The sequence below is a fragment of the Mesocricetus auratus genome, unplaced genomic scaffold (assembly GCF_017639785.1).
Source record: "Mesocricetus auratus isolate SY011 unplaced genomic scaffold, BCM_Maur_2.0 Super-Scaffold_100001, whole genome shotgun sequence".
In the NCBI taxonomy this organism is placed as follows: Eukaryota; Metazoa; Chordata; class Mammalia; order Rodentia; family Cricetidae; genus Mesocricetus; species Mesocricetus auratus.
The window spans coordinates 4574873-4599684 of NW_024429187.1; the positions used below are offsets into that span (position 1 = coordinate 4574873).

Consider the following 24812-nt stretch of genomic DNA (forward strand, 5'->3'; position numbering starts at 1 on the left):
GGTCCTTATGCTTGAGCGACCGGCACTTTGTGCACTGAGCCACCTCCCCGGCCCCATAGCAACACTTCTGCCACCACACCAGTGTGTTGCTATACTGTTTTCAGTTTAGGCACTGAAATACATCCCTTCTTAAAATGCCATATATCAAAATGTTCGCATCATACAGTAACCGCAAGGCATCATTTGCCTAAAGTAAAAGGCAAATGTCAAACAGAATAGATGATTATTGAAATTAAAAATTCTGATACCTGCTGAATTGCCTTAATGTACTACAGTTGAAGCCCACAACTCAGGAAATACTTATGTAGCAATGAGGATTTGTCAGTGAATGCTGATTGTTGGTTTTCTTTCATCTTCATTTTTCAACTTACTAAACCTAGCTTGACCAACCTTGTTTTATTTGAGGCTTCAAGCCTTTTCTTAAATATTTTTCCCTTAGCTGGTTGAGTTCATAAAATATTTGGGATAATGTGTTTCATATGAAAACAAAGCTAAATTTTAATGTGACTGTTTTGTAGGTCAGCTATTTTTAATCACCATGGCATTCTCTCTTCTCTCTGTGTTTCCAACAGATGCTTGATCAATGGGGTTGTGTGGTCATAGGGCCATGACCATGGTAAGGGGAAGCTCATTTCAGTAGCTCTCATCTAAAAGATGGTGCTTTTCTAGAAAATTCCCCTATATAAGGATAACTGTTTGGATAATTAGCATGGCCTTTGGTATTCAAAGACACATGCTGTCTGTCCTTCCAGTCAAGTGTGTGAGTGTGTGTGTGTGTATGTGTGTGTTTCATAACAGAACAGATAGGTACAAAGACACAAACACATCACGTTCATTTTATGTTTTTTTCCTTTCTTTCCTCCTTCCCATCTTTTCTCTCTTTTTCCCATTGAGTTTTGCTAACTCACAGATAGATAAAGCTACCCATTGCCTCAGTTTGAACCCAACAGTCTCTCACCTGTTGTAGAGCCATTTCTTTCTTTTAAAATCCATTGTATCGTGTGTGTGTGTGTGTGTGTGTGTGTAGAAACATGCATGTCTTAGAATCCTTATGGGGGTCAAAGAACAACTTGTTGGAATGGTTCTCTCCTTCTACCATGTGGGTCTTGGAGACTGAACAAAGCTCAGCAGATTTGACAGCAGCGCCTTACCCACTGAGCCTTTTTGCTGTTCTAGACCCATTTCTTAACACTTTGTTTTAAAAGTCTTTAAGTGATAAGGCCTACACATTGCCACAGTGTAAAACATCCTCTGATCCACACAGTTATTTTTACTGACATTATAAGACTTTGATGCTATCAGAATCTTCTGTTTTGTTACCCCAGTTATTCAAACAATAGGCATGAATGGGAATAGACAAGAGACCTGCCTCTGCAACTGAGCCTCACCTTCCATGTATGGGTATTTCTCAATACTTTGATAGAGAATTCATATACCCTAAAGGTCTCCATAGCAGCATTGCTAATAAAGTGTTACATATAAATAAATTAAATTTGTTAATGGATAATTCTTCCTAATGTCCCTTAATCCCAGGCAAGACTTTTCTAGTATTGTTTCCCAGTTTCTATAGGGAAAATGGATTTTAAAAACTTTTCTATTAAGAGAATGCTGAGGTGGCGCAAATGGCCTCCAGAAATTCTACCTAATAGGTGGCTGCTCCTTTGCTAGCAAGGATCTTTCCCTATGGGATGATGAACAAGGGGAAAAAAAGTACAGGTTGTAGGAATAGTCAAATGCAATGGCCTCAGAAGATGTAATACACCAAACTTTCAAACTAGAAAATGTTAAAGGCTATCCAGATACTTTTGGAAACCAGGGCATACCTGGAAAGTACAGTAGGAATCTGGTCAGTTGGCCTCTCTTGATCTACAGATCTCTCTCTCTCTCTCTCTCTCTCTCTCTCTCTCTCTCTCTCTCTCTCTCTCTCTCTCACTCACTCTCTCTCTCTGTCTCTGTCTCTCTGTCTCTCTCTCTCTCTCTTTCTCGAGAGAGAGAGACTTCTGATCTATGCACCCTTCCCTTCCCATCTTCCACATTCCTCTCCACAACCAGACTTGTTCCACTCCCCTGCTGCAGACTGGCTTTCAGAACTTTAGAACATCTGTCTGTATGACCTGGGATGTGGAATTCATGCAGACCCTGCAGGGGGTGTTCTGAGTAGCACTGGGGAACATTCAGATGTGCAACAGCGTGTGAGGACAGACAGTCAGAAAGAGTAAGAGCAGCCAGCTAGCTGTCAACAAAAAAAACCCCACAAATTACAAACAGAAATCATTCTGGTAGAGAAACTAATAAAATCACCAGGAATTATTTAAGATCTATGGCCTCTGTTGGGAGATTTACAGCCATGTTCTTTATTAACAACTTATATTTTTATTTTTTGGTTATGAGCCTAGCCTTTAACGGCTGAGCCATCTCTCCAGCCCATTTTTAAAGACAATTTATTTTCATTGTTGGCCGGTGCTTGGTTAAGTCCTCACAGCACGGAGTGCTTAGCAGTTAGCCTGTCGAGGTCAGAGCTTCTCTTTCTGGAGGCACAGCTAAGGCTGACCCTGCTGCTGGCCGGCTCTCACAGCAGGCATCAGACATTGTGGAGAGAGGGTGGGGGGAAACAGAGAGACACTCTGCATGCACTGATACAAATCCATCATCATGGCAGGAAGAACGCAGAGTGTGAGGTCTCCGGGTGCAGATCAATAGAGGTATGCTTGCTTGCGTATGCAGGACAATCAGATGTTAGAGCTTTAATGTCAAACTTCGCATCTCAGTGGAAGTCAGTAAGCGCTTAATACATGCACAAAGTAGCCTGGGTGGTAGAAACTACACAAAGGAACGAAAAGAATAGTAAGTACGCCTTGTAAGTAGTCTATTTGCCTTTGGGTGAAAGCCTGTGGGTGGAAAGGTCAGTCAGGTGGTGCTCCCAGTGGCAAAATAAGGAAATTGCTCTGTCCTTCTGGGCCATCTGTGGAGGAGGCACAAGGATGCAATCCACTCAGGAGCCCTGCTGGTGTTTTGGGAATGTGGGAGGAAGGTGGGTCTGGGTTTTCCAAACCTTCATCTCTCTCTTTCTATCTATCTATCTATCTATCTATCTATCTATCTATCTATCTATCTATCTTTGGTTTTTCGAGACAGGGTTTCTCTGTATTTTTTTGGAGGCTATCCTGGAATTCACTTTGTAGACCAGGCTGGCCTCAAACTCACAGAGATCCGCCTGTCTCTGCCTCTCCTCGAGTGCTGGGATTAAAGGCGTGCAGCCACTAACACCCGGCTTCAAATTCTCATCTCTTAAGTAAAGGGATCAAGAATGATAATAGTAGAAAGACACAGAACACGTGGCCATCACCACTGTCTGGGTGATGTCTCCACAACTAAAAGGAAACACACTCGGACAAAAGGTCACTAGGAGGAAGTTCCCAAACCGCTCGCAGTTGGGGGAGCCTTCCTGCACTTGTACTGCTAGCCATTGAGTTAAGATAAACCAAGCAGGTTTTTAACATTAAGGGACATTAAATAAGGAGGAGGGGCCTATTTTCAGAACCCTATCTCCTGCAGAGACCCTTTTCTCCACTTCTGGATAAAGTTTGCCTGCCTAGCCTGCAACAAAAATTACCAACTCTTCTCATCATGAAAATCAATCTGTGTCTCAAAGTAAAACCATCTCTGACCCTGAAATTACTTCTATATGAGAATTTGAGTCCCCATTTAATACAGATGTGACTGTCTCATCTCAAAGGACCTGTTTGCAGAATTATATCATCCTCACATTGAAATATTAGGCAGTTACTAAGTTTCACTATTTTGAATATAATTTAATAACATGTCTACAAACTCTTGTTGAGAGCGGGAAAGGGGTAGCAGACTATTTATACATGACATGTCAATTCTATTATGTCTGTGCTATTACACAGATACATGCATACAGGTACACAGAAATGAAAACTGTTGGGAAATAGAAAACAACTAATTGTTAATTATTTTTATGTGTAGATATAGGTAAATGTTATTGCATCCTCTCTTTAAATGCCTAATAATCAACACTAAATACCTTTAACAGGGGAAAAATCACAAATAACTTTTAATGTAAAAATAAACATCCATGTCTTCCACATCCTCTGATATTGTTTCTCTCTCAATGCCTGCAGTAGTAAAAGAAAAAGATGTTCTGCATGTAACAATCATGAAATAAACATTTCAGTAGAGTTTAAACAGGATGGGTGCAGTGGTGTTTAGTCAGGGGGACACTTCCTTCTGGCTCAGTTCTGCATTTACTCCCGTCAACAAGTACAGGTTTCAGAGTACAGTCAGCCATGGTTACATTGTTTAATCATTCTTTTATTCTATGGTGGATTACACTATCTAAAGACATGTAGCCTTTCTACATGCAGACGTGCAGGAAAATCAGTTATAAGTGAATGAAAAAACCTAACTCCCTAGCTTTTTAAATGACTATACAAAGCTATAGGCTTCCTCATGACACTGGACTGACGAGTCTGAGGTGGATTCCCACAGTATTCTCGGCTCTTGTTCATGAAGTATTGTACATTTGTATACAGGGAGGCCAAGGAGACAGAGCCACATAGCAGTTCTAAATCACCCAGGGTTAATAGTAGTCTTCCTCCTCTTTCTCCTTTCCTCCTCCTCTAACCCCTCCTTTGCTGGGGCATGGTTCCCAGTGGCCTTTCCTTAGAACCTCAGAAAAGGGAGTAGATTAACATGGTGCTGATGTGAATATCTCCAAAAACCCAAACTCAGAAAACCACCCCCAACTGTAGACACCATTGCATGGCCTTTTGTGTAAATTACTGTCATAAGCAAAAGAAGTTGGCATGAATTAGTTACCATTGAATATGTAGCATCAACCTCTTGCTGGGGCATATCAGACAGGAAGATTTGGGTTACAGAAATGTGAAATATCACAGTAGCCACCTTTATTATGGCAATGTATTGGGGCTTTGTTGTTTTTCAATTTTAGTCACCAGCAAAACTGTAATAATGTGTTGGTAGGAAAAATCTTTGGTTCATGCAAATGCCGAATAACTATGTGTAGGCAAGGAATGGAGGGAGGGAGGGAGGAAGGGAGGGACGTAGGAAGGGAGGGAGGGAGGGAGGGAGGAAGACAGACAAAGCAAGAGAAGAAGGGGAAGTGAAGTAGGAAGGGAAGAGAAAGACAGGAAAGGAGGAGAGGGAGGAGGAGGGGAGAGAAGGAAGGAAAGGGGTTCTTAAAGTCATAGTTCACACATTGCTGTTTAGGCAGGACTATATACATGACAGAGAAATGAGGGCTTACCCATTTCTGAGGTCATTCAAAGTCACTCCCCCGCCCCAGTGTTGTTAACAGTTTTGGGACTCAACCCTTGTCTCTATTAAGAATTCTCTTTGTAGTCAATATAAATCCCTCCTGCTTGATCTTAAGCCCACTTACTCTGGTTCTGTCTCTGGAGGAAATGAACAGCTGATCTCTGCACTTGGCACAATAACTCTTCATACATCCGAAGAGACGAAGCCAGCACCTTGGTGCTGTTTTCTCCTGGCCCTTAAAGATCTGAATTCCCATTGCTTTTCTCCATAGATCCTGCTTTCTAATCTCTTAATCTAATGAAGCATATTAGGACTCAGTTCAGAGTTGGTAAAAATAGCATGTGGTCAAATGTGGCCATCAGAAGATCCAGAACAAGCCCCTCTGACACAAGGTGTTTCTGTGCCATTCCTTTGCCACCCTCTGCTGAGCCTGGAGCAAGCAGAGATACTCCTCCGAGGCTGAGAGATGGAATACAGTTCAAGCAGGTGCACTCAAGCAGTCTCCAAGTATTTGCTGGCCTCCTCCGTAGCATCTTACACCATCTTGGGCACACAAGAGCAAGGAGGACAGACACATGAGTCTCCTGCTCATGAGCAGTCTGCCAGTTTGGTCAAGGGTATGTGAGAGAGACTGTTCGATTCTGTCATTTGGAGGCTTTCTTATGACATCTGCTTCCAGCACAGAGCCATCTGACTGGTTACTGTGGAAGAGGGAATCATTGTCCAGCTACCAGCATCACAGAGTGCCCACACCTGGGGTCAGTGCTGTGTCCTGTGAGTGCTGCCACCAAAGGCAGTAGCTTTCCCTCCCTGTCTTACACATCCTAGGCTCTAGATAACCTTGGCATATCTGCCAGGGCCCATAAAAGCTGCTTCACTTCATCTTGGCTTAAGGTCAGAGAGTTCAAAACCATCCTCACTCTTCCAAGGTTAAAGTCATAAGACTTAAAGGTCTAAGGAGTGGCTACTGTATGTTTAGTCATCGGCATGGCTGTCTTATCTAAGTAACAAGAGACTTGGTCTGAGACGTGGTTACTCTTAGCTCTCAAAGGCCAGATAACTAAAGATTTACTCTAAGGCATGGTTACCAAATGTTTGGAGAATTAAGGAGGAAAGTCTGTTTTTCCCTTGTATCTCGATAAAGAAGTCTTTTGCCACTTTCCCTTTTGGTTGTGGTATATAGGAATGTTGAAGAATAAACTTGACACGTCCAGTATGCACTGGGTTGCCCTCCTGAGTCTACCCTGTGTCTCGTCTTTTCCTTAGCATCTTTACCTGCCGTTTCTCAGTCTGCACACTCCCCCCTCAGGGTTAATACAGACTGGCACTGCAAAGTAGGGCTACCCACGATGGGCATACTACACATATCCAGGTTTACTATGTTGCTGTCATTGCTGTTGCAGGCTTTGGGGTTGTCCTTTTCTCACCTGGCCTCCTTTCTCCCATTTCGCTGATTCCCCCCACACACACACACACACTAATTTGTAAGAACTGTCATGCCCTGAGCACTGTGTGCTATGCTGTGTGGCCTCAACTCTAGCACTTCCTTCACAGGAATATCTGGCTGTTACTTGGTACCCCAGACCATAGGTGACAACGGTTTCTTGGCATTTCCAAAATCACACAGACAAACTAAGGATGCTTCCCTTTACAGTGGAAGGGGATCTTCTGTCAGGTGATGGTAGATGAGAGGGAGTGGAATTGTAAATCATATCGCTGGTGTCTTTGTGGAGACAACAAGCAGAGACGCCAGCTCTGTGTCACCTCTTAGTTCTGACCCAGACAGTCCCTTTGAGGTCTGTTTACATCTTTCAGCCTGAATATGCACCATCATCGTTTCTTAAAGTCATTACTCAGAGCAACCCCCCACACTGCATTTCATTTTTATTATCCCCATTTTAGGAACGATTAAATGAAAGCAGATAGCAGTTGCAATGAAGCAAATCATGAGAGGCTCTGATAGCGACAGCAGCCTGAGAGTCGGCTGAACTGCTGCTCTGTGCCAGGCTATTCTTAATGCATGTTTATGCAGCTGTCCCCCACTTCCAAAGACTTATAAATGAGCCACTCTGCACCCAATTACATTATTGTTACTTTAACCATTCCCTACCCTCCCTACTTCCCATGCCATATCTGCGTGCGTGTGTGTGTGTGTGTGTGTGTGTGTGTGAGAGAGAGAGAGAGAGAGACAGAGAGAGAGAGAGAGAGAGAGAGAGAGAGAGAGAGAGAGAGAGAGAGAGAGAGAGAGAGAGAGAGAGAGAGACTATATTTTGGGTTTTTGTTTGACCTACAAGGTCTTGCTATGTATCCCAAGCTGGCTTCAAATCCATGATTCTCCTGTTTCAGCACCTGAGTATTGAGATTATAAATCTTTGTCACTACACCCAACTTATATTCGTCTTCAAATGTCCTGATCTGCATTCCTTAGTGGCAGAGAGATATCATTGTCTTTCTATAAATATGATTGTGTTCCAGAGATCTCTGCTCTTCTAGTCCCCATTTCTCTTACCGCCACTTACCAAGGACCCCGTTAGGGGTTCCTAAGAGCAGATTCACTTTCTTTTTTCTTAAAACAGGTTGAGTAAATCAAAATGTGTTTGGAATATTTTCAGAGCAATACATTAGAAATTGTGACAATGATTGCTCTGGGGAAGGTTCCAGAATTCCAGAACAACAGCTCTGGATATCAGTTCTGAGATGATGGGGGGGGGGCTTTGCACTAGATTATCAGTTGGCATGACATTTGAGCACAGCAAACATGTCTTCAGTTACCAGTCAAGTATGGTGACCAGCGATCGACATTTGTTGAATTCTGACTGTGTTCCAGTCAGAATTAACTGGTATTTGGCTATAAAGTCTCATTTAATCTTTACAATGGCCTCATGCAAAAGCCCATTTCACTAAAGGGAAGTAGACTGGAGTAATACCAGCCACTCATCCAGGCTTGCCCAGCTGATAAATGGCAGCATGGGGAACTGAATGTAGTTCTTTCTGACTTCCAAAACCATAAACTAGGTTGTGTTGACCTCAAGTCTTTACAAAGGAACCAAATTTATAAGCAGCTGTAGGGTACTTTTAAAAACCAAAGGCATGTCATGAAATCCATCACACAACTCACATCCACAGCATAATGAATCTTCTGCAGTTCCTTGTAAAGGCAGCTGGTGGACCCCTCCATTGGCTCCTGAACCCCCTGAATACCCTGAGTCCTTCACAGGCACAAAATCACTCATTCCAAAGGGAGGAGCCACTAGCTCTCAGGCTGTCTTCTGAGAACCAGCCTGTCTAAAGGGAGATTGTGTATGCTCACACAAACGTGCATGTGCACACCTGTGCAAGCAAGTAAGTGTGTGTGTGTGTTCACGTATGCGTGTACGCACGGGAGCATTAGAAGTGAAATGTCTGGCCAACACCTAACTTTTTCAGGTGTATAGAGTCTTCACTTATTTAGCAATGATCTCTGGAGGCTCACTTTGAGCCAGACACTCTCCATAAGGGTTACAATTGTAGGAGTGGATGAGGTCCTTGTCTCCATGAAGCGTTCATTCTGGTGTGAAGAGATAAGCCACAAACAAACAATCAGTGAGTAAGTGGAATGCTGGCCAAAAATTGTACCGAAAGAAAATTAAATTGGACTGTTGTGACAGAGAAGCTGGGTGACTACTTTAGCACAGGTCACTGGGGGAAGGCCTTTCTGGGAACACTTTATTTACCTAAATTACAAGAACAAGAATGACACCCATGCCCTTGGAGGGGCTGTACTTCCAGACATCCTGGATTTTCCTTGATTTACAGTGGGAATCTGTACCACCTGGAGTTGTAGAAGGTCTAGAATTGTTGTGTTTTTATTTTAATGCTATCGTTCTAGAAATGAAGAAAGTAATCAAGAAAAGTGAACGAGGGTTTTTCCTTGTTACCTAGGTTCTCTGCAGCTGTGGATTGGAGTCCGGTTACTCTTTGCTTTACATCTAGCATCCATTTATGAGTGAGTACATAGGGTATTGGCCTTTCTGTGCCTGAAGGATACAGGGAATGCCCTAGTTGGGGGAAATAGGTGAGACCTCCTGGGTAAACTTGGGGTGGGTGGGGTAGAGGGGAGGGGATGGGGGTGAGAGCTCGAGGGAACAGGATGGTAAGGTGGAGGGAGGGGCAGAGTGGGAGAGCAATGAAAGAGACAGCTTGATAGAATGATAGTGGAGACAGTGCCTGAACTGGCCTTCCCCTGTAATCAGATTTGGGACTACCCTAACTGTCATCAGAGCCTTCATCCAGTAATTCATGGAAGCAGATGCAGAGATCCACAGCCAAGCACTGGGTCATGCTTCTGGAGTCCAGTTAAAGAGAGGGAGGAGGGATTATATGAGCAAGGGCAGTCAAGATCATGATGGGGAAACCCACAGAGACAACTGACCCAGGCTCATGGAAGCTCACTGACTCTAGACTGACAGATAGGGAGCCTGCAAAGGACTGAAGTAGGCTCTCTGCATGTGGGCAACAGTTGTGTAGCTTGGTCTGTCTGTGGGGCCCCTGGCAGTGGGATCAGGTTCCATTACTGGTGTATGATCGGGTTTTTTGGAGCCCATTCCCTATAGTGGGATGCCTTGTTCAGCCTTGATGCAGGGGGCAGGGGCTTGGCCTTGCCTTGACTGAATATGCCATGGCTTTGTTGGCTCCCCATGCCTTTTCTGAGAAGTGGGTTGGGTAAGTTGGGGGGAAGTGGATGGAATAGGAGGAGGGGTGGGAGGGGGAACTGTGATTGATATGTAAAATGAATAAAAAATTGAAAAAAAGGTGAACTAATTGATCAGGCAACAGGGTTAGTGGCCAATCAGGCTAGAAGCTGTTGACCCTTCTTTCAAAGACTCCAGTTCCTCCCCTGATAATTGCTCCAGTACTCATGCCTTCCCTGTAGAATGTTCACCAACATGCCTACTGGCAAGACTCCACAGACACTAAGCTCCCATGGACCCCATGGGACATGGTGAAATGACCCTAGGAACCTTGAAGAAATGATATCCTGGGTGCTGCAAGGTAAAGCCATCCAGCACATCCAGTCATATTTGGGGTAGAGGCTGGTCCCTGCCATTCCTCCTGCCTGGGAGAGAACAGGGCTTTTGGTCCTTGGCATTCCTCCTGCCTGTGAATGACCAGAGCTTCTGAATGTGGGAGCTGCATTGCCCTGTAAGTTCAACTATTGCTAAGCAACTTTTCTCAGAAATGTTTCCTAGTTTAATCAATTCAATATGCAAATGTTCTAGTCTATGGCCTTAACCCCTCCTCACATGCTTAGCAAAACAAAAAGATTAGGCATAGAATTTCTTTAAGAAGTGAGCTCCTCTGATGCATTTAAAGTATGATGTATAAAACTCAATCTACATAAAGATTTTATGCCATCTTAAAAAAAAGAAAACTGCCATTATATCAAGGGCAATAGCATAAACTTGGACACCTAATGATGGATCTTGGACTCTTATTATGTAATGGCTCTCATTCATTCCACAAATATTTATTAAACTGTTTTATGCATTGCACATATCCAGATTGTTATAGGGACATGATGATAGGAGGCCTCTGCCCTCTGAGAGCACGCAGGCTCACAGTCCCAACTCAGGGCAGCTACGGCGAGGCTGCAACAGAGGTCTAAACCGAAGCTGCAGGGCACACTGGGTAAGAAAGTATACCACAATTGGGATCGGAGAAGGGGGCAGTAAGATCTTAATTGGACTTCAAAGAACGCTTACAACTTCTATAATTGTACAATTCATTCATCCCAGGAAAAGGAAGCATGGCATCTTGTGCAGGAAGTAGGACACATCAGGACACATTCCCAGAACAGATAGAGTCTGATACAGATGATACGGAAAGGCTGACAAACCTTGGAGGCTGGACCAGAGCCTTGAATGCAAGACCAGATAAAATGCAGACCTGTTTAGTGAACAGTAGCAGCCTGGAGTATTTGGGCCAGGGAAAGAATATGTAATTGTGTTTTAGGAAGCCTATTCCTACAGCCACATGTAAGGCTGGCTTCTGGACAGAGAGGCTCATTAAAGTAAGGCAGAATTGATGCGACAAATGATCTAACCCCCAGAGGGGAAGACAATTGTAGAAAGAGGTGAGGGTCCCAGGCCCTCTGCAGGTCTCTAAGTACTGACCTTTAAAGGACAGTGTGAGATGCTAACTGCTTGAAACAATTACCATGACCCCAGTACATAAGAGCTACCCAGCTGTACAGTTCCTGATCCATGCATGCCATCTCAGTCATTAATAACCCCTCTTCTAGAGATAGGCAGAAGTTCTGTTAAATGGGAGGGATGAGGACACTTCAGAAATTATGGCATCTTGACAGAAGCAGTGGAAAGTAGGTTGATTCAGGTGGACAGCAGGAAACCAGGGTTCATCTCTTTCTGGTCAAATGGGAACTCAGTAAGGGAGAATAACTTCAATCAAGATCACCAGGTGTGATTTAAATCTTTTTACTATGATGATGTCACATCTGATGATGTCACAATAACACAATGGGCAGAGGCCTCTCAACAGTCAGAGTTGGGTTTTGAATTCCACTGGCTGAGTCACAAATGTCCAGTTTACAGACGGACCTATTACTTAGCTGTCTGAGACTCTGAGATATCATTGTGAGTTTTGGAGAGTTTATCCCTGGCTACAACAAAATACTAATTGTCCCCCAAAGTACACATACCAAAAGCTTGGCTGTTTGCCCATGGCATGCCTGGAAAATGATGGGACCTTTAGGATGTGAAGTCTAGAGGGAGGAAGTTGGGTCATCAGAAATGTGCCTTCGAAAGAATATCAGGGTCACAGTGTTTTCCTTTTGTCTCCCATATACCATGAGATGAACAGGCAACATGATCCCCATTCTTATCCCTATCCTACCACAGACCCAAGTCAACAGGTTCAGGTTACCATGGAGTAAAAGTCCAAAACTTGAAACCAACCCTTTCTATAAGAGTTGGTGTCTTATTCTGTCACAGTTATAGGATGCTGCTGATGACATACTTGGCTTCTACTCTATTTAGAACCATGTTGACATCATGGAATCTATTCTTAGCCAACTGGCCCACAGAAACTATGAACATAGTCTTCAATCAGTTACCCAGTGTGCTTTGCATTAAGTAAGATTATTAGTGGTCTCATGTTAAAAATATTTTGGGAAATGTCATGTTAAATAAAGTTAAAGATGCCTCTGTGTTCTAAGACATGTCTGAACTTTCTGAGATTCCTTGGACTGAAAAGCAGTACTAGCATTTTCCCAGTATTACTTATTTTCAGAACCATTTGTTGGAGTGTTTCAAGGGACAAATGCCAGGAGGATACACCTGCAAAAAAACAGTGATCACTCTTGGACATTTAATATGGAATCTGGATTATTGAATGCTCACTGTGTTCTAGGCTCTGCCCCAAGTGTTTCATAGATACCAATATATTGAATTGCCATTTTATAAGTAAAGAGACTGAAGACCTGAGTAGTTAAGAGATTCCCGCCCCCCCCCAGTGTCCTAAATAGGCAAGTGGGTGAGCAGAATTGGATCTAAAGGTAGAATCTCAAAGTCTGTGATCAGCTGGTAGCTGGGCAGATTAGGACCTCATGTACCTGTTTCCAGTCACAGGAAACAGTGTCAGCCTGTCTGCTTGTGCACTAGGCTTGTGCACCATGGATGCAAGTTCCAACTGGTACTATGTAGTTGGTTTCCTCAGCAAATTAATTTGTTGCATTGCATATGTGTCATCTCCCAATATAACCGACATGAGCTAGAAAGCAATGCAACCACCGATAGTAATCAGAACATAAAAAACAACAACCTCGTGATTAGCCAAAGTAGCAAGAGAATGAAGACACATGCTTGAGGTGTGGCCTCTCCTGGGCTCTAATCTCTTGCTCCTGACGCCTAGAAATGGAAACCAAGAGTTTGTTTTCCTATAAGGTGCTGTACTGCTGTTGGGTCGGGACCTCACACCTGCCTCTCTGCTCAGCTCAAGGATTGCCAAAGACATGTCCTACCCTCTCCCACTTCCTCTCCTTGTTCAGAAGGATTATCACCAGCTTCGGATGCATCTGGTAGCCATCTTCACTGAAGGACAGGTTTCTCCCCTCAAAAGTGACATTGATGAGATACCTGTAATGACAGAATTAAAGGAAGATTATAAGTGTGAAAAAAAAAAAACGATAGAAAGAAGAAGGCATTTAGGTTTACCAAAAGTTATATGGAGACAGACCAGTAAGACAGGGACACAGACAACCACTAGTTAACTGGCACTCTTCAAGTTCCTATTGATTATGCAATACCCATCCAAGTTTTACAAAAGGAATCATGTGAAAGAAATATCAGAACTGGAAATAAGGACGGCTCATTTGAGTCCAGTCGAAGGCTCCGACTTTGACTAAATAATTAAGAAAAAAAGATTTGCTTTTGCTTAAGTTATATGTATGCATATTTGTCTGTGTGTGGGGGGGTATGGTGTGCAGGTACCTGCAGAGGCCGGAAGGTGGCGCTGGGTCCCCCAGGGCTGTAGCTACGGGTGGTTTGTGAGCTACCCACAATAGGTTCTAGGAACCAAACCCAGGTCCTCTAGGTTTGCATATGCTCTTTCTTATCTGCTGAGTCATCTCTCCATCCCTCATCCCTTTTGAGCCTGTTACCCCCCCCTTTACCCACACACACATCTGCAAAAAGTCTGGTAATAGAAAGATCACCTAATTAAGTCTATAAGCTTAAATGAGACAACTGGGTTAAGCACTTGCCATAGGTTCTGGCACATAGTAAGTGCTCATTAAGTGTTAACAATTAGTATTCAGAAAGGGAGGTGGGATAAAGGGTGGAGGAGATGGAGACAAGAAAAGAAAATGGCTATGTACCAAGACAACTTTCTGCCAAAAAAGGTAGCATGTAGGCGCCTTGGTATGTCTCCACCCCCAAACAGGCACACTCTTTAGATTCTCCCTAAGGGTCTTGCTCAGCCCTTGTTTGTAAGGCCGCCTGAGTGTGGTGGGCCAGAGGCATCTGGAACCCAGGACTTCTGCTGGCTGCACAGTGAGCAGAAATACCGAGTGTGGGGAAAGGAGCGGGGAGGGTTTTACACAGTGCTCTGGGGACAGAGCATACATGAGTGGAAATTCTAGACGAATGAAATGGTTTTCCTGCAGGACACGTGTCCCCAGGCCACCCTGTCCCTTGCCAGCAGATGGGTCTAAGAAGCAACTCACTTACTGGGAATCCCCACAGGCCTGCTTATTACAAGCACATTAGTGCAACCAGACTGATGGTAATTAATGTCCCTTTACCATAAAGACCCATGGAATCAATAAGGACGAGTTCTGTGCTCATGTGACATTCTCCTCTAGCGTTGTGGGCCTGGCTGCTAGTGAGATGAGCCTCTGCTAGAAAGAAAATGAGCCGTCTTCCAAAGCAGTGGAGAGGCCTCTCGAAGGCCTCTCTTCTGGCTCTTCTTCAGACATCGGGGAGTTGCTTGTTGCAGGTTATGTTAGGTTAAGCAATGTTGCAGGGATGTGGATCCTGCAGCATCTGAAAAGGCGTGTGTGCAGAATGAACCAACCCCCTCAAGGGCACTTCTCATTCTAGGATGGTCTTAGATTGCCGTGCCTGCCATGCCCCAATCATCTGCAGCTTGAGAGATACAGCTGCGAGCACAGAAGGTTCCAAAAGAATAGAAATTTCTAGAATTTTGAACTGAGACTTTTCAAGTCAGCTAGCTTGCTTCCTCTCACAATTGATGCTTTCTCTCTACAGTATCATTGACTTGGTCCTCCCGGCTTCTTTTGAATGCTCCTGTTGATGGGGGAACTTAGTGTGGTACCCACCACCCTCAGGCAGCCATCTCACGATTCTGTCTTATTTAAAGCTGATTTCCACCCCTTTGCAACTCTTCAAAACTTGTTTCCTCTTGGGATATTTTAAGGTTTTAGTCTAGTCTTCTTTTATCCAAGCATTCTTCAAGCATTTGAAGGCATATGTCAAACATCCCTTATAAAAATCTATTTTAATTTGTGAAGAAACCCTAAGCTCATTTGCTTCTATAATTTAATTTTATGGATTAGCAAAGAGAAACTTTAGATTGTTTACTCAATATTGCATTATTAGTTTTGATCATAAATAATACATTAAGCAGTATCTCAGCTCCCACAGCCTTTCTACCATACCGCCCTTGTTCTCATAGCAACATGGGACTCAACATCTCCTGATGTGTCCATCATGTGCCATGGCCTCAAGCTCCTCCTCTCTTTGAGCAACTTCAGTCAGTAGAGTACAGCATCTCTGGCCAACTCACGTCTCACATGGCATCTTCTTCATCCTTGTCTCTGATCCTGACCTCTTCACCAAGCTAGTGTGGCTTCCCCGAGTTCATCACCACTTTGATGGTGATATCCAGATTTACTACAGTTGGCAATAGCTCAAAACCCAACCCAAATTCCTATTCTATGGCATATAATTACAAAACCAGCATTTTAAACTAACGAACTGCATCCACCATCATGAACTTGCAAAATATGTTCTTCCTATAATAGTACTGAACTACTTGGAATTATTTCTGGAGGTCTTCAGAGAAAGATTATGCAACAAGAAAACCCAGTTTAGTCTTTTTAAAGAAGGAAGGAAAGATGGGAGGGAGGGATAAAGGAAATGAAAAGAAGGAAGAGATAGGAAGGAGGAGGAAAGAGATGGGGGAAATGAATTGCCAGCTTAAGTACCCACTTCTTCACCAGTCATGGATATGAATTATTCTGCCTTTATCCAAAACACTATTAAAATATCTATAAGGAAGTGTCCATTAAAGAAGGCAATTATAGACATTCCAGAAATGATTAAATCCCTAAGTAACAGCAGTTGTGTGGTTGGTATATAGCCCCACAATGACTTTCCTGAAGGGGTTAGCATCCAGCTGGGAACATAAATGGAGAAATTAGAAAGTTTAAGAAATAAAACCCACTTGAAGGTGCTATAACTGGCCTATAGTTAAATCTCTCTCTTACTTTGGCTCTGTGTCCTGATTCTATGTAGAGATCATTGCCTTGCTGACATGTTCTCCCTTTCCTGCCTCTTGGGCTCATTTCATCTACCCACCTAAGCTCTGTTTGGATGCTTTACACTTATCAAGACTGTTAATAAAGTTTTATGACACCATACAAAATATTCTACAAAGTGCATTTTAAACATTGGTGTCATTTGGCAGCATACAGATTAATCATTCACAGAATGTGTGTTTTCTTTCTGAGAAAGTGTCCGTGCCATGACACCATTGAGCTTCCAGGGCATTTGAAAACTTACCCTAGCCCTGAGCAAGGATGGCTTTTGAACAGCAGAGCACATCAGTCCACTCACTGGTTATACAAGAGTGAAAATGCCTCTGGCTGAGGCCACTTCTCTACTTGTGATCTCAGCACCCAAACTTTAGTTAACAATCTTAAAATGGAATTGGCATCTGACCCCCAAAATTAGAGAAAACAGTCATTGCGATGAACGAATGGCAGATAGTAACACTGCATAAAATGTGATTTTAAATATGAGACTGTATCATAGGGAAGACTCAGGAAGAAAATGGTGTTAGCATAATATGACCGTCTAAAGGCAAGACACCTGCCAAATTCTGAGCTTCTCTGAGGAAAATCTGATAGTACAACTCACAAGAGCTGCCCATATATGGGCTACATGCAAAGGACAGAGACTAAATTCCACATATGGAAGCAACTCTAGGTCATAAGATCACATGGATAATTAAACTCCCATAACAACTGAAAATATCTAATTACCTTTAGATCTGGCTGTACTTTATTCATTTAAAATATTAAGGCCTTAAGGCCTTGAAATCCCCCACAAAGAAGTCCTGGATAAAACAATAAACTATAGTAAAGTTTTTTGTTTTTGTTTTTTTGAAACAGGGTTTCTCTGTATTCTTTTGGAGGCTGTCCTGGAACTCGCTCTGTAGACCAGGCTAGCCTCGAACTCACAGAGATCAGCCTACCTCTGCCTCCCTAGTGTTGGGATTAAAGGCGTGCACCACCAACGTCCGGCATAGTAAAGATTCTATGACCCCATAATCACTGGTTTCTTTATTCATCACACACACACACACACACACACACACACACACACACACACACACACACACACAGCAAATCCCCCTGGCTTAGGGGAAGCCTAATGTAGAAATGCTGTCCATAACACTCTTATCTCTCTGAAGTCCTACCTAGGTTGGATATAGCAAAATTTTGCTTGGTTTATTTCTCAGATGTCGTTTGATATCCAAGAAACTACAGTGGCCTATCTCATAATGCTGTAGTATCACAAAGAATCTGAGCTTGCCAGGACTCAAACAAAAGTGCAAAAGGATTCATTGAAACTCTTAGTTTAGAAAGAAACAGATCCCAGGATGCTAAATGATCTCCCCAAGTGACATTTCACATTCAGGTTCAGAGATCAGGTCTTCTATTCTGAAGAGTTTAGTGTCTTTTCATGATACTCTGAAGTGACATCAGTTCTCAAAGCTCCTGTTGTGTGCTTTAGCATCTTTATAGCACATGTCACACTCTGGATTACCCAAATCTACTGAGACAAGTGAACTAAAGAGAATTCCCATTCTGCTTACTTCCTGGTTGAGCAAGAAATTCAGGATCTTGATGGGTGCCCAACCAACCAGTTTGTTTTCCACCACCTAAGTCCCACTCCAACAGGTTTAATAGGGTCAAGCAGAGGTCAATAACCTGTGCCTTTGACTTTGGCCACATGGAGCTCTTCTTACACAGTACCATGTAGACTACAGACCTGAAGTGATGACTCAGCAGTGAGCCCTGAGTGGGAAGCACCGGAAAGAATTTTGCCAGTATTTGTCAGCAGACCAAGAGCCCTGGCATGAAGGCTCCTTTCTGTCTTCATGCTGTTAGAAAGTATTATCTTTATAAAAAGGGATGTCAATTAAAGTGGTTGCAACATGCAGCAGGATCATCAGCCTGGCTCATCCAATCCTGTCACTGTCACCCAGAAGAGATCTGTTGCTTGACCTAGATCAGGTGACAAGGTTAGAAACAGCATCCAGAGGTTCTCAACCCAGTCTGTGTTCTTTTTATTCACCGCCATGTTTCTAAAGGGTAGGCAGGTTTTCAAAACACCAGTCCCATTTTCTAGCTATTAAAAGTAAAGTGAGAACAGAGTTCCCGCAGGAGAATGAGTTCCTGTCCTCCTGCTTATAACTGTCTGCCTCTGAAAATGTTATACTCTGTAACGCTATACCAGTGATATATCTCTTGCCTCTAATATCTTTAGTCCATCATCTACTATCTAGATGGATTCCAGACTACCAGGTAAGATGGCGGGCCTGAAGCTGCCTCTACATTTTCCCAGTTGAAAATAATCAATGTGAAAAAGAGAGACTTTGTTTTGAAGAGAAAAGGAGGGAAGAGCTTTGGAAATCCACAAAGGCAGTGATGGCAGGACTAAAAATGCAGAGAAAAAGGCAGGCAATGCACCAAGAAGTAAACACAGGGCTCCACCTGTGGGACTCCCTGTCTGAAGAAGGAAAACAGAAACCTCACCCAAAAGGTAACCTATGTATTCCTGGTGCAGGTACCCACAGTCCTGTCCTTGAGACAGACCCACAGTCCCCACAAGCCTCAAATCCCATTGTGAGTTTGGTAAGATGTGATTGGAGAGGAAACCCGTTAGGCCCTCTCTTGACTTGGACCACACGGATTTGAAGGTACCTGCTTGAGAGTGGCCCCATTGTTAAAACCAGGGTACTCCGAGGGTTCAAATGGATGCTGGAGCCCAGGAACAAGATAGTCCTGAGAGGGAATTGTGGAGAATGGGAAGAGAATAATTAGGAATGGGGATAAAAACCAAATATATTGATAATTATGTCCAATATGTCAAAATGAACCAATTACTTTGTATGTAAACTTTAAAAATTAATAATAAATAGATTGGTGAAAGACATCTTATAACTTGGGTGATGGGCCATGATCTTTATTGGACATTTTATTTTTTCTTTCTAATTAATATTTATAAAATATGCTTAAAGTATATGATATTATGTTACAGGACACATGTATAATTAACAGGTGATGTAGAACAGCAATCAATATATCTACCACCTCTCATTTCTTCTGACAAATAGTGTGTCTGCTAGGATACTGAAATCTGACTGGCGAGGCCACAAACCTTTCAAGAAGTTTTTCATAGGAGTAGAAGGCGCTGCTGGAAGTGATTATTTCATCTACACATTTTCCCTGGAAACAGTGGAAACCAATTTCTTACAAGATCATAAATATGGATTTTAAAACTTTTTAAAAACCAGCTCATTAGAAGCAGTACTGAAGGAGTGAGGCCAAGATATTCATAAATCAGATATTTACATTTATTAGCATTATGCTTTGGTTAAACTAAATAGAAATGTCTTACTTTTTCCTAAATTAGGAACTCTGTTATCAAAATGAATCCTGAGCAATCAAATCACTGTAGTGGGTTTGATCTGCTAGGCTGTGGCCAGTGAATACTTGTCTTTTTGGATCTTAGATGGATTCCTCTGGGACCCAACCTAGAAGAGGATCTCATTAGTAACATAGCCTGTATTCAGTGAAAGACTCCAGAAAATACCTACAAATGCTGGTGGGAAAAAATAGGGAGACTAAAAGAGCTAAGCACAGAAAACATGAATATATCAGATACCCCACACATAAGAACAGGTCAAGTGTCAAGGAGTTTACAAGCAAGACCCTCCCCCACACCGCCATGCCCCACCTGTCAGGCCACCCCTGCTCATCAGTCTCTAAGTTGGGTGATAATATTTCCAAGGTACTTAAATGTCAATATGGTTTTTTGTTTGTTTGTTTATTTGTTTTTTCAAAAGTTGACTTGAAGAAACTTTGAAAATTGTCTTAGAACTATAGTGCCATAATAGCAATATAAAGCCATGCACTGGACAAAATAATTAGAAAATTAATTTTGTAAGTTTTTTCTCTTATTTAGGAAAAACTGATAGCTAGTAAAGAACATTGAGAGAAACTAATTTAACAGTCAAACCACAATATCTGTTTATAATTATTTGAAGCAGATTAGAAATAGTTTGTCTTCTAATGAATTAAACATTTTATCATTCTGAAATTGTATTTATTATCATGAATTTATCTTGTAAAGGACTGTTCACTAACAATAGTGAGTTCAAGTTTGGGCTGGTCCATATAAAAATCTTTTAAATTCTATTCACGATGTTAAATTAATGATGGAGATTTTAAAGTATCCATAAATATGGCTCCTAGAGGCCTGCTATGTCTCCTGTTCTGTTAGGGGTGATAAATTTGCTTCATCCCTTTGGGAGTTTGGGATGAACTGTATTCATCTGAGGGGCAAATGGTGACATCAATCGCCATTTACTTCAAAGGAAAAAATCTCTTCAGACTCAAAAGTCCAACAATGAAAACTTTCAAGAGCTATTACCTGGATTCTGTTTCACAACTAAATGTCATGACTTAGTTTTATCTGAAATGAAAGAAAATAAGGGAGGACAGTCGAGACTGGTCCAGTAATCTCTGCATGGACAAAGAAGGGTAGAAACCATTTACTTTTCTCCAGAAAGATGTTATCTGTGGACAGTCATCAAGTTAGTAAGATTTGTGTATAGATGCTACATATGCTCAATGCAATTTTATTTACCTAAGAAGAAAAATGAAATCATGGGAGTTGTCCCTCTGTCACTAGCTGTGATGGCTGCTGCAATCTGCACCATTCTACCAAGGGGGTCGATGTGGCTGTCCATGCCAAGTGACAACTCTCCTCTGGACTTACTTACAGCTCTACCCGAGATCAACACAGTGGCTTGTTTTCAGCAAGCAGTAAGAGCTATAAGCAAATGGAAAGGGCTGATCAATGTCCCCGAGAACTTATGGAATGAGATGAGTGAAAGAAAATCAAAGCAATAAACAAAATCAATCAAACCAAGAGGGAGAGTTTATGTATATATTACAGCATATAGACACATACACACACATACACACACACACACACACACACACACACAAAGACATGGGCGAACAACACACAGGACAGCAAGTAATGTTATGGCATTGTGAGGTAGAGGTAGGGTGTCTTCTTCAATTACCTACCCACCATGATATTTTTTGAGTCAGACTCTCTCATTGGACAGAAAGTCAATGATTCATCTACACTGGCTGGCCAGTGAGCTCTAGGGTTCAGCCTGTCTGTCTCCCCAGCGCTGTTATTACAGGACACACAGCTCCACACTTGACTTTTAAATCAGTGTGGTGCTGTTAACCCACTGAGCCATCTCCCCAGGCTTCTATTGTTCCCTTTCAAAAGTTCATTATCTTATTTGATGCCTGTGTTTGTAGGCCTGAGTGTATGTGTGTTCCACATACATGTAGGCACCTTCCGAGGTAAATATAGGGCATAGGATCCCCTGGGACTGGAATTACACCAAGCTAAGTTGTGAGTGTTGATGTGGGTGCTGGAAACAGGTTCTCTTCAAGAGCAGCAAGTGGTCTTAACCTCCGATCCATCCCTCTGCCTGGCCATTGTTACTTTTTAAAAATACTACTTAGAAACTGGAGAATGTTAGTGTTTCGGGCTCTGGATCACAGCCTAACCTTTCACACTTACTGTGGACTACACAGGTCTGGGGAACTGCCTCTGTGCTTTGGCCAATTAAGTTCAGAGTCTCCCAATTCCCTGATTTTTGCTTTGTTCTTAATACTACAATCAGAATATCTCTCATTCCTATGTCATCCCAAGTTGAGGTTTGAAAACCTTTGTTTCTCGCTACTGTGGTTATTAATCCCTGGGAGGTTTCCTGTGGTGGGAAATCACTTAAACAGACTACTTTAATATGAAGCTTCCTTTCAGAAGAACACAAAAGACAAGCTCACATTTCCATAATTTTAGTCCAGAGTAAATGACTATTCAAAATGACCCTATTGTAACCTCCTGGAGCTCTGCTTAGAACACTGTGTACTTCTCCTTAAAGTCTCTACGAAGAAGGCATGATCCCTCTTGTGCATGAAGGAATGGCACTTCCTAAGGGAACCAATGAAGCCATCTTTTGACACTAATTAATGAGGGAAGCAACACAGCAAACCCTCTTCCATTCAGTTCTGTGTGTAGAAAAGAAATTGTTTGTCATTTCTTGTCACCACTCTTAGTTACTGTGGGTATGGAGAGACTGGTTAAGGTCTAACTTAGATAACCAGAATGGTGGATTTCCCAATGGCAGACACCAAGTAATGCCTAGATGATAGTAAGGTCATAGAATTGTTTTGCATTCTAGCTCCTTTTCCTGTGTTATCTATGAGTTGAAAATACTGATTAAAACTCATGTTCCCTTCCACCTTATGGTACACACTATACTGAAAACACACAGGATACACTATCCATATCAAGCATCAGGACTTAGCTGAATAAAAATATTCTAAGTCAAAAGTAAGCTGAACCCTTAGTCCCATCCCAAGCTAGAGTCACCTGAGAAGAGGTAACTCAGTTGAGAAAATGCCTCCATCAGATTGCCTATAGGCAAGTCTGAAAGGCATTTTCTTTACTAATGATTGATGTGGGAGAGCCTACTCCACTGAGGATCATGCTACCCCTGGGCTAGGGGTCCTGAACTCTCTAAGAAAGCAGACTGAGCAAGCCATTGGGTATAAGACAGTAAGCAGTGCCCCTTTATGGTCTCTGTTTCAGTTCCTGCCCCTGAGTTCCTGCCCTGATTTCCTCCCATGATAGACTGTAGGCTGTAAGCTGAAACAAACCTTTCCAGGGTTGCTTCTGGACATAGGGTTTATCACAGCAATAGAAAGTAACTAGGATGCCTACTAATCATTTTAAAGTAAAGGTTTGTCTTCATGATATCCAATTGCTCATGAGTTGGAAACAGTACTTAGGAACTATGCCAAAATTAACCAAGCAGCAACTGACAAAGATTTCTCTAGAAGATTCAGCTTTAACCAGAAAACATTTCCTTCCTGTGAACTTTCACTTAGAGTGAAAGAAATTCTTGTTATATAAACTCTCTACCAAAGACCTAAAGTACCCTGAACATGATACCACAGCAAGAGACTGATGATGTTTTTCTCTTCCTGTTGACCTTGACTCATTGGTCCCTCTTCAAGTGTCTCTCTCTCCTATCACCTTAAAGGACCAATAAAGCCAGCATATTGGAAGTAGCATATGCACTTCCCATTCTCTTGGTAGTGACCATAGCTTAACTTTTACTTTCGCATTATTTAGCTCTACTAAAGCAGGGCAAAGGAAGTGAATGAAGTTATAGCAAATCAGTGACAGCTTCCCTTACAAGGGATGGGAACAGAGAGTATGAAGAGTCGTCAGTCATGGGAAAGGAGGCGGTAATTTAGTCTTCTAGCAATGGTTGGCAGATTTCTTCAAGTGAGGCTTCCTAGAAGCCATTATGCTGTACAGGAAAGGGAAGAGGCCCAAAGAAGACAAGTCTACTGCAAGAGTTTGAGAAGGCTTGCAACAGATTCCTCTGCGTAGACTATGCCTTTAAGAGATAGAGACATACCACAATCCCATCACGCTGCAGGTGCAAGAACCATGGCTGCAGAGGATGTTGACTTGCTCGAGAACACATCTATGACTTACAAACCTAATTAATGAGGATGCCATGCCATGGCGATGCACTTGCCTAGAATGCACAAGAGGCTAGGGCTTGATTGCTAGCGCTACAGGTGTGCGAGAGGCTGGGGAGGGGACTTATCTGCAAATCATGTCTGTCACCTGGATGAAATCTTTCCACACAGAGGGAAAAAACCATAATGACTTGCTGAGGGTATGATTTAAGAAGAGACATGAGTGGTGAGGGAGGCGGGGTGGAACACAAGATGCCAGTGGAAAGAGTAAAAGATTGTTTTGAGCCCAGCATCCAGAGGAAGAGATGCAGAGTACAACAGAAGATGGAAGGGGAGAGAGTGAGCAGCTGGGAAGGTCATCAGGAGACAGCAACACGGAGTTTGTTCGGATCTGTAGCAAGTCTATGGAATGGCCTCCTGGATTAGTGAAAGGAGACATTCCTAAGGTAGGATTGGAACGGAGAGCTTGGGAATTTTACACAAGTCTGTCCTGAGTGGATGTGATGAATGGAAAACAATGAGAGTCATTGTATGCAGAATCAAATTGTCACCCTGTCATCTTGAGCCTGTGAGAGGATTCAGAAAGTGAAGGCACCTGCTGTAAACCCAGGCTTGATCTCAGGGCCCATACAATGGAAGGAGAGAACCTACTCCAACAACCTGTGTTCTGATTTCAAACATGTTATGGCATGTGTACATCTGCATATCACTCACTCACACACACACACACACACACACACGGAGAGAGAGGTACAAAAAGAAATAAAGCATAACACAACAATTTAACATTGACAGCCTACCCCACACCTTATTTGTCTACAGTCTGAAAACCTTAAATCCCAGCACATCATAGCAGTGCTTCCAGAGGAGGCTAGGGTGAGGAAGGAAGGGG

General features: G+C 42.6%; 1 protein-coding gene across 1 annotated transcript in view; it reads right to left on the reverse strand.

Annotated features, from left to right (window-relative positions):
• The window catches only part of Grin2b (glutamate ionotropic receptor NMDA type subunit 2B), a 435636-nt gene that overhangs the window by 96685 nt on the left and 314139 nt on the right, over nt 1-24812 (reverse strand). Inside the window, exon 5 of the mRNA XM_005072886.4 lies at nt 13319-13433. Within this exon, the coding sequence (XP_005072943.1) occupies nt 13319-13433 (115 nt within the window). The remainder of the gene's footprint in view (nt 1-13318; nt 13434-24812) is intronic.